We start from the raw sequence: 11,467 nt of genomic DNA, 5'->3' as shown, positions 1-11,467 counted from the left end.
AATTGAAAGTGTATGGAGTTTTCAGAATGTAATAATGATAAGTTTTCCATTGATTTTTTTTCATTACTAATCGGGAACAGAGAAGAGTGTAGTGTGACTCGGCTGGAATATGATCCTACCTACCTGTGTTAGTTAACTGATTGTGTTAACTTTAGTAAGAAATATTCAACTAATTGGGATCGGTATATTTCTGGGTGTGGCTGAAGGAATTCACTGAAGACAGAAGACCCACTCTGGATCTTTTAGGCACCAACAAATAGGCTTGCTCCTTAATGGGATAAAGAGAGAATGAAGAAAAAAGGCTCATTTATCTTTCTTTGGGGGAGCTCTCGCCTTCACCTTAATCTTTGAGCTCATCTCCTGGCCTCCAGCGCAGACCCTTCAGCCTTCCATAGCTGACCCTTTGGCCTCCTGATACCGACCCTCATAGAACACTGCAGTAAGTTCCAGGCCTTTGACTGGATCCTTCCAATCTCCAGCACACTGACAGCCCTTTTGCACATTTCCACACCTGACTCTCTGTGTGGTCACAGAGAATTTACAATCTTGTAAATTCTTATATATTTGTGGATCTTGCATTAAACCTGTTTCTCTAGTAAGCACTGATGGTGCACTACTATTCCGTATTACTTTCTTGTTGCTATCATAACAAATTCCTATAAACTTGGTGTCTTACAATAGTACAAATTGTTATTTCAGAATTTTGCATACCCCAAATGTAGGGGCCACAGGTTAATGTTGCTCCTGGACAAGCTGGTCGGGGAGGGTCTTGTTTTCTTTCCTTTTCCGATTCAGAGTCTTCATCCATAAATTACGGGGTGAGTCCTTCCCGCAACCTTCTTTCCTTTCTGATCCTCCTTGTGAGGATCTTTGTAATTTTATCAACCCATCCAAATCTTCTCAGATCTCAAGGTTTCCCTGTCCTGAGGAGTTTGTTTGCTGTCTCCCTGTTGCAGGTGTATAACTTTATGCAGTTAATGCTAATTCCCATTGTATGTTGTTTTGAAAATTGTAGAGAGGCACAGTTTACCAAAGGAAAGAGCTTGTTCATAAATATTCATCCTCATTATGTTTTCTAGAAAACTACACATGGGCATGAAATGATATATGTACTTAATGGGCTGGGGATTTAGCTCAGTGGCACCATGCGTGTCTTGCAAGCGCAAGGTCCTGAGTTCAATTGCCAGTACCAAAAGCAAAATGTACTTCTTATTCCTTAACCCAGACTGCTTTGTCGAGGTTTGTTACTATGCACTTCTGGAGTATCCTTCTCCATCATAACAAATTTCTGGATCTCTTTGAGAGGCAGAAGGATACACTTTCTGATGTCCACTCTTATTATTGCTGATAGGGTTTTCTTGGGTAACCACTTCATTAATAGCAGAACTGCCCGTTGTTTGTTTGTTTGTTTGTTTTGAGACAGGGTCTATGTAGTTGTGACTGACCTGGAACTCACTATGTAGCCCAGGCTGGTCTTGAACTCACAGTGATCCTCCTGCCTCAGCCTTCCAAGTGCTGGGATTATAGGTGTGAGCCACCACAACCAGCTAGAACAGCCCTTTTTTTGTTTTGTACCATCATTTGCTGGAGCCATTCTGCCAGGTTCATTACTGAAAGGAGCAGTGCAAGGGTGTCTTGAAACAGTGAAAGCAGAAGTCTTGGAGTAGTTTAATTTTAAAAAGCACTTAAGGCTTAATTTAAGAGGATAAAAATGTTTCAAGCATCAACCCAAAGAAATAGTAACTGTTTACATTTATACAGTGCACTTACTTTAATAGGTTTAAGTGCTTCTTTTGTATGATGCTCACGGTGTTTCTATTAGAAAATTATGGTGTTTAGACCAGAATCAGTCACATGGTCAGTAGGAGCAAGATGGTTTAATTTGGCTCTTTCAAATTTCAGAGCTATTGATACTATGCCAAATTATTTCTTTAGGAAATATTTAACTGATCGTAAACTGACTCAAGCAGCACACAAAGTTCAGTCTCATTCATCTTTAACTTGATGAGGGCTGAGGGGAAGAATTTAATTTTTACCCTTCAGATCACCTGGTAAATCTACAGAATTTGGCAGAAAGCACTACTTTTTCTCTTTCTTATATAAAGGCCAGGTGGACTGGACAAAGAAGAAAGAACTAGTACACCACACTCCATGCTCTAGTTTTCTATTCTTGGCCTCAGAGCAAAGCATTCTTTTAGAGTTTAAATTTACTCCGTACGTGTTACATTGAACCGGTTTTACAAAGAAAGAAATTGAGGATTTAAAATGTTTTCCCCAGACATAGTAAAAATTATATATCACATACAGACATGTATTTGAATATGTCTTCATATATATATATAATGTAAAATCTATATATACACTCTGTGTATATATTTGAATTAGTTGTATATGATTTTATTATTATATTTGAACATACTGAGCTAAATATTTATTTATGAATATCAAAAATTCCTGTAAAAATAATTTCCCCCTGTCAAATTACTTTTCTGTTTAATCTGTTTGCTTTTCTGTTTAATTCATTTAACTGTGTAAAAGAAAAAAATTAGAGAAATTACTTCAGTATTTTGGGGGTATGCATTTCTATATTTAATTATTTTCAGTCTTCATGCCACATTGCTTAGCTAGGCTGATATACCAAAAGTATGTAACAACTGAGTGGACTGTCAAGTTATTACTAAATTTTCATTGCATTACAGAGTATAAATTAAATAGTAACCTTTAAAATGACACTATTTTGAGGTAAATTTTATTTTTTAGCACATCCTATGTTTATCAAGCATAGGTTATAACAGAAAAGAGAAAAGCACAATTTTGATAATTAGAAATTGCTTGACAAATCTCATCAAGTGAATGAAAATGTGTTGATGAAATAATTCATTGACAATTAGCTCTTATTAAATAGTAAGCAGTAAGAAATTTTAATGATTTACTAAAATATTAACATTTTTACAATTTAAGAATAAGAAAATATATTGATGCTTTTAGAAAAAAATCATTCTCAATGTCCTTCAGTGCCATCAATTAGGCTTCAACCCAAAAATTAATTGACGACATTTAGATTCAGAAAGGAGAAGACTTCTTAGGATATTTCAGAATCTATACAGTATTAATCTATGTTGAATTCAAAGTGAAATTTTTGGTTTGTGGCTTTAGTTTACCTTTGCCAAAAGATCAATGAAAAAAGTGGTTCAGCTGGGCATGGTGGCAGATGCCTGTAATCCCAGCACTTGGGAGGCTGAGGCAGGAGGATCGCTGTGATTTCGAGACCAGCCTGGGCTACATAGTGAATTCCAGGTCAGTCTCAACTACATAGTGAGACCCTGTCTCAAAAAACCAAAAAAAAAAAGAAAAAAGAAAACAGAAAAAAGTGGTTCAAGAGAGTTCTTGGACTTCACATACAAAAAAGAAGGATGCCTATCATATTCAATTATAAGCATACAGGTGGAATTTTCTTTAAATTGCTGTTATGTATAACCTTAAGCATAAAGAATAAGAAACACAATTGAGGATTTTGTAACAAACTATTTGAAAAGTTATACAGGGAATTTACCTTGAAGACAGATGAAATTTTTACTTAAATACTGACTACCCTTCAGCTTTTCTCCTATTATATTAAAATATTTGTACCACTTAACAGAATGCCAATCTTTACCATTTTTGTAATACATAGTCATGAAGATATATAGGAGATAGTCTGGCTTTTATTTTAAAATAGTTGTTTTTTGTTTTCCTCCTAGAATTAGAAATACTGAGAACTCAGAAAACTCAAAATAAGACAGGGTTATATATGTTAAAAACAGCAATTACATCGTGACTTGATCCTTAACTTTTCATTGAAATCATTCCAATCTCCTCAAAATAATTATATTTTTTATAGTAGTTACTTCATATCCTATAGGTAACCGGAAAGCTTAAATTCATTGTCTCTTTTTCTTTTTTTTTTTTAGTATTGTCCTTAAAAAAATTCACATTCTTGTAAAGAGGTATACCAATTTATAATAAATATTTTCAAAATCATGCAGTATTTTATTACTTTAATTTTTAAAGTAGTTAAGGCTTCAGGTAAAAGAGTCTAATGTTTAAGAATGAGCCTACATAGATTGTATAATTGCATTTCCATGTTTACATTGAAATCTAATGTACAAAGCATATTTCAACTTAAAGAAGCAAATAAATTACATAAATTTGTAGACATGACTATTCAAATGGCAAGCAAAGAGGTTTTAATTAAACTTTAAGTTGAAATACATTAGAATTAAGAGGATTCAACAAATGGTGGGTATATGAACTGCCTCAATTCTGGGAATTGATAGAAGGGCACTAATTCTCTGCTGCTACAATTTCAAGTAGATTTCTGTTTACCTGTCCTAAAATTTATCTACTTATATAAATCCAGTAAACATTTAGTAGGCTCCCTATCTGTTTCACTTTGGCAAACACCATGACCAATTAGCCAATGTCACAAGTCTACATGGGCCAGACTACTCTACTGAGTGCTTTTCGTTCTTGTGCATTACAGTGAGGATGCCTACCTTTCTTTCAACCGGTAAGTGCTGTCATGTTGCTCCGATCACTCAAGGATCCAATTAAACCCATATCACAGTCAAACAAATAAACACTTTTTAAACTCCACCATGTGTGACATTAAGAACTTCCATCTATAAAGGGGTAGTGGGAAGGGGAGAGGAAAGGAAATAAGGGAAAAGGAAAAAAAATCTTTGTAAATAGGGAAGGGTGAAGGGGGTGAAGGGAGTGCAGGGGTATGGGCAAAAAATAAAAACCAAAACATATCATGTAAAGGTATAAGATCCCAATGATAAATTTAACTATTATTTGCTTTAAATGTACCAATAAACCAATGAAAAAAATAAAAAAGAACCTCCATCTAGTAGTACATATTTGCCATGCATAATGATCACATTCATCCCTGGGGATTTGTACCTATACATATTATATCTTAATATTTCTTAAGAAAAGAAAAGGGAAAGAAAGAAATAAAGAAAAAAAGAAAAAAGATTAAGAACTCCATGCAATGGTCCCCTATCAAGAAACAGCCAAGGGCCAGGGATTTAGCTCTGCGGTTCAGTGGCCTGCCTTTTAAGCGCAAGGACCCGAGTTCAATCTCCTGTACAAAAAAAAGAAAAAAAAAGAAAGAAAGAAACAGCCGGATCCAGATTTATGTTTCTCCAACTATTATCTCATGTCTTTGTCATCCATTCTAATACTTTTTCTTCAGAACTCTCTCCTTGTAAGAATTAGAAAACACAAGCCAATTATGGACTGAAACTTCTACAAACTGTGAGCCAAAATAACCTTTTCCCCCTTTAACTTTGGGTATTGAGAATTTTGTCCCAGGAAGGAGAAAAGTAACTAAAACAGATGATGATGATTTTGCCACTAAGAATGGCAACACCTCTTCCTTAGTCAAAATAGTTTCGTGAGAATTTAGGAGTTTATTGTCCCCAGCCTCACCATGTTCCTCCAAAATGTCTCAATTCCAATTTAGGGGATCAATTACTTCTCAGGTAAGTTTCCTCACTTTTACTTCAGATATCCTTTGGGGCTGAGTGTTCAACTTGTGCTGTGATTCAACTAATAGAATCATGAGGGTTTGTGCTTGGTTTTCAGCAATTTTAATCCTCTGGCTAAAGAGAAAATTCTCCTTCAGGACATACTTAGAAGACTTTTGCTTGTCTACACATCTCTGGAGCTGGGGATTTGAGTATTTGAGCTTCTTATTTTCCTTTATTAATCTGTCTTTACACTTAGAAACTTTTAGATTTTTTGTGCAAAATATAAATACTCAGTATAAGGATTTTAATTAAACATTCTAATGAAATATATTGTAGTAAGAAATGCTCCAAATAGATAAAATTGGGGTGTACTGAATCACAGAGAAAGAAGATTAAAGGCAGTGAGACTATATATTTTACTGCATCATACATCATAAGGTATGTGTACACTATACATCATAAGGTATATATCATGAGAAGATATGATAGCTTACTGTAATGAATAATTTAGAAATAAAAGGAAGCCTAGGTCAAATACAAATATGCTCAAATTCTTAAATTCTATTTCAGGTTACAGTATTCTACTAGGGTATATGCTATGCATTCAGTACTGTGCTACACAAAGTATGAGATATTGTGTCAAAACATAATTGTATATTTATATATAAATTATCCACACATACATGAAATGTGTGGATTCCCAGTGACACCACTGGGAATTTTATATCGACAATTTTTTTCATTTTTTGGCAATAGTAATCTGTTATATCTTAATCACTGAATCAACTAATTTTTATATGATCACAATGAGAATCTATCATTGATTTAGTAGTAAAGTAAAACTTGTAAAGACTAAAGTGTTGACTCTTGTTCATTTATAAGTAAAATTGAAGAATCAACTTTGTTCTCATCAATCTTCTCTATTGTTTTCCTCATTTTTTATTTCATTGACTTCTGCTCTTTAGTATTTTCTTCCTTCTTTACTTGGATTTATTTGATTCTCTTTTTTTTCTAGTTTGTAGAGATAGGAAGTTTACTCTTTTGAGATTTTCTGTATTTCAAATGTAAGAACTTAATCCATAAATTTTTTGGCACTGCTTTCATGGGTTTTAAATTATTTAAGATGGTATATTTTCATTCCATTCAATTCTGTAATTTTCAGGTCCTTGGAAACTTTAAATTGACCAATGGACTAAACTTTGGTGATTCCTACTTTTTTTAGATATATTTTTATGTTGATTTCTAGTTCTATTCCTTTATGTTAAGAAAGCTTTCTCTGCATGATTTCAGTTATTTTAAATTTGCTGAAGGTTGTTTTTGGAATGAGATATGGTCTATCCAAATGGTCATTACATGACATTAAAATAGGTATATTCTGCAACTGTATGGTAGAATGTTCTGTGTTTGAAAATGAATTGCTATTGATTCATTGTTTTGTTCACTTCTGCTGCATCACTAATTTTTTTTAGGCAGGGTCTCACTATGTGAGTTGGGCTTGAAATCACTAAGTAGCCTAGGCTAGCTTTAAATTCACAGCAATTCTCCTTGCTGAGCCTCCTGAAATATCATTACTTTTATATCTATTAATTTTACCAGTAGCTAAAGACTCTTGTAATTCTTATTTTTTAATTTTTTATTTGTCTTTTAAGGTTTGTTTGGAATCTGTGTTGCTTTATGTGAACTTATTTAAAGATATTGCATCTTTACGATGTATCAATCTTTTTATCCTTAGGAAACTTCCCTCTTTGCCTACATGTTTTGTTTCATTTTATGTTTTGCTCATATTTAACTTCTGTAATGTTAATGTAGGTTTTCTTAGATTTTTTTAAAGCTAACATTGTCTTAGTAAATTTTCCCATTCTTTTCTTTTTTAGACTTTTTTTTAGTTGTTTACAGTATTAATTGATCACTGAAGGAATTTAGTTTCTTGTTAATTTCTTGCTCATAACAATTTGCTCATGTTTTTGTTTTGCTTTGTTTCATACACTCTGCCAATATCTAACTTTTAAATGGTATATTTAAGACACCTATATTTAAGATTATATGTCGGAACATAAGTCAGTATTTACATAATTTTGTTTCAACTGTTTTTATTTACGTTTTGCTTCCATGTTTTTTTTAATTAAACATTTTTAGATCCACTCGCTATTTTCAAAAGTATCATATTGTATAGTTGCTCTGGGAATTAAAATAATATATATAAATGGGAGATTAGAGTCTACTGGAATTGATGTTTCAACACTCAAAAGGCTGTTCTGTGGAAGATTTCTGTTTATGTCCTTTTAGTTTTTCTTTTCTCAATTTTTTTTTTTTTTTTATTTTTTTTTTTTTTTTTGGTACTGTGGATTGAACTTGGGTCCTTGTGCTTGCAAGGCAGGCCACCGAACTGCTGAGCTAAATCCCCAGCCCTCTCAAATATCAATTTGTTAAGGATGTGATGGTTTTATAATTCTTATTTCAATTATCACATATGATTTATAAAATGAGTGTTTCTGCTACATAATTCTCCCTCTTTGCTTTGTTATGCTTCAAGATGTTCTCTTTTGTCATTGTCTTTCTATTTTAGTAATTTCCTATGGCCAATTTTTAAGAATAAGTCTGTCTGCTAATCATGGTTTTTGGTTTTTTATTTTTCTTTTCTATGATTCATTCCCATTTCATTCATGAAGAATTGTTTCACTGGGCGTATAATTTTCTGTCTTGGTGGTTCTCTGCATTCATCACTTGAAAATGTGCCAGCTCTATGGACATTTCATAGCTTCAACGAGAAATTGACAAGTTGAGGCTACTACCCATTAGAAAATACCAACCATCAAAAAAGACAAGAAAATCTTTTAAAAAGTACAAAGAAGATATAAAAAATAATATAAAGCTACAGTAATTAAAACAACAGGATATTGGTGCAAAGAGAGACAAATATATTAATAGAAAAATCCAAATAGAGACACACTTCTAATTCGCTATGGAAAATTATTTTGTCCTTTATAACACAAAGTGTCATCTCAGTCATTCATCCATATATGAAGTGTGGTTAAAAAAATATAGGAGTCCTTAATTTTTAAAAAATTACAGTAAAAGAAATGTTGCCATTACCCCACACACCCACCCACCCACACACACATATACTGCCCTTCACTTTGAATACACTTATCCTATTTTTCTGGCCACTTTCTGAAGGAACTATGGAACCACTTTTTCATGATTATCTTTAGTTATGCTTTGATAATTTGCTTTGATGTCCTAAATGCATTCAAAATGTTTATCTTTCACAGTCATTTTCAGTCTGAACAAGAATCAGAAATCACAAAGTGCCATATCCAATGAACAAGGTAAATGAGGGCGCATTACAAGTCTGCCCTTGGGAGTCTGCCTTTAGAGTCTTTAGACTGCCTTGTGTGTCTGGATTCTGCAGCAGCATTCATCTTATTTTTAATCTCAACTTTTAAAGATACTCTCTAAAGAGGGCTTCATAAATACTCATCCTCATTCTAGAACTCCTTCAGCAAGTGGCAACGATGGCAGGATAAGTATGTTCAAAGCAAGGGAGAGGACTTTGAGGAGAATTCATGTCAATATGGATTTTACTATAAAACATTTATAAAATGTAAACATTCACTGTATATTTATCAACCTTTGTAGAACCACTATATCATATGTAAAAATTATCAATTGCTAAACGCACTGGCTTAAAAGTGTGATACAAAACAATAAATCACCTAGAAGTTAACTATGCTAGTTGAGAAAAATTACTGATGACATTACAGTTAACAGATTTCTAAACAGGATACAAAACATCAACCACAAAGGAAAACATTTAGAAATTGAAGTGTGTTTGAAGATAAGAATTTCTGTTTATGAAAAGATACTGTCAATGGAATAAAAATCTAAACAATACCACGGGAGAAGGTATTAGTCATGCATGTATCAATTCCAGACACATAGTCACAAGTTGGCAAGAAGAAGTTAACATGATTTTTAGATAATAGCAACAGTCTTGAAAATGTATTTGTGAAAGATGATATTCACTGTCAATAAGCCATGTGGAATGTTCTTATATTCTCTGTTACTAAGAAAATTAAAATTAAAATCACAATGAAAACCATGACCCATTAGAATAACCATGCAAGCCTTATTCCTAATAGCTCAAACTTAAATGTTATCCATTGTTTAAAAAGTGGATATATACTTTTTGTCATAATCATGACACAGAATGTTATGTAAAAATGTTGATGAACTGTTACACTACATGAATGAATTTCACAAAGTGCTGAGTTTTAAAAGCTTGAAGAAAATAATACATTTTGCATGTTCTCATTTATTATAAGCTTAAGAGGAGGAATAATTATGCATGATTGACAATAGAATACTGTTTACCCATTGGTAGAATGATAATGACAGGAATAAGATGTGAAAGAGGCTTCTAGAATGCTAACAAGATTTTATTATTTTATCTCAGCAATGGCCACATAGGTTTATTCTTTCACAGAAGTCTTTCAGCTGTATGTTTCAATTTACTAACACTGCATTAAACCATTAACATTGAATCTCAACATTTAGATAAAAAGCAGCCAATTGGCAGACTTCTTACAAGTATTTCAATCACTACATTTATCCATATTTCTAGCTTTCCAGAAGCTTTCAGATTAGTCAGAAGGATAGACATGTTATATCAAGAAACATCACAGTATAATAATGTGCATTCCATGGAAGCACAGGCAGAACACAAGCATTGGAGACAGGACATGTTCCTCTGGTAATATTAAGGAAGAAAAACATTTCCATCAAAGAAGGGAAAGGAAAACACATGATGTGTATTAGTCCATATTGTTCTTAGCTCTCAGCAAATTACAGATCAGCTCTTCTTAAAAGGAGATAAGTTAATCCAAAGGATAGTACCTTGCATGAACTCAGAAATTTTTCTTAGTTGCACTGAAACTGTAGATTATTATGGAGAATTTTGAAGCATAAAATATTCCCAATAGATTAACTTGATTACAAGTCTAATAGAATATATGTGTATGTATCTAAATTGCAACAAAGTAAGGAGCATAAAAATGCAACAAAGTAAGGAGCATAATTACCTTGAGTTTCTTAGCTTTATGTAACACACTACTTTCTCACAGAATGTAAAATAACACAACAGGCAATAATATGAGGTTAAATACAGCAGAAGACAGCTTGAACATATCATTCTTCCAAATTAAGGCTGCCAAAATGACTTTTTCTACTTAATGCTGCTTTTAGTTATTATTACCAATATTATAATAGTCTATAGCTCATCAGGAGAAATTTTCTACAAGTTCTTTTGCTTTCCCAAGATGTAAAAAGGACATAAGAAGATTACTGTATAGTGAAAAGGACACTGACTTAACTTTTGACCAAGTGTGAGACACTAAAGAAGTTAACCTTCCCAGAATTGAGGTTAATAATAAAACAGGAGAGATTGTAACTATTGCATCAGCTTGCCTTGAGAATGTAAATATTACAGCTGTCTCATCAGTTTGCCTTGAGAACATTGTGTATGCATATGTGCAATGTAAACATTCAGTAAATGGTAGCTATTATTTTGTTATTCTTTTAACTATATAAAATTCCTTTTTCATATGTGATGAATTTGTAGCTAAAATAAAAACCAGAATATAAAAAGCATGTGCACACATTTTAATCACTCCAACCTTCAGTGAAAGTAGAAGATATCATTCCAACAACCATCACTTTAAACAATATGTCTTATTTTCCAACTTTCTTTTGGACACTAAAACAAAATGTGTTAAAATGAAATCACAGGAAATGAGAATAACAAAATAAAGATAAAAAAGAACAAGATATAGAAATGAAAATATTTTCAGTTCCAAATTATCTAAGCTTATGGGCTTAATAAATAACAAATTGAAATAAACAATGGAAACTGATTTTTCCTTGGTTCCTGTCCAAATAAAATGCATTTTCAC

The 11,467-nt window shown here is 32.7% G+C and overlaps 1 protein-coding gene across 4 annotated transcripts in view; it reads left to right on the top strand.

Moving 5' to 3' along the window:
• LOC104875761 (merlin) overlaps positions 1-11,467 on the top strand; it is a 74,067-nt gene that overhangs the window by 47,319 nt on the left and 15,281 nt on the right. Inside the window, exon 10 of one of the 4 annotated variants that reach the window (XM_033763531.1) lies at positions 5,240-5,270. The exons of the other annotated variants lie outside the window; for them this stretch is intronic. Coding sequence (XP_033619422.1) covers positions 5,240-5,255 — 16 coding nt within the window. The 3' untranslated portion in view covers positions 5,256-5,270. Of the gene's footprint in view, positions 1-5,239; positions 5,271-11,467 lie in introns of those variants that run through there. 4 annotated transcript variants of the gene reach the window in all.

This window comes from Fukomys damarensis, unplaced genomic scaffold (genome assembly GCF_012274545.1).
Source record: "Fukomys damarensis isolate Sample0158 unplaced genomic scaffold, DMR_v1.0_HiC HiC_scaffold_15, whole genome shotgun sequence".
In the NCBI taxonomy this organism is placed as follows: Eukaryota; Metazoa; Chordata; class Mammalia; order Rodentia; family Bathyergidae; genus Fukomys; species Fukomys damarensis.
Note: the sequence above shows the minus strand (reverse complement) of the source record. Positions and strands in the feature narration are given on the sequence as shown.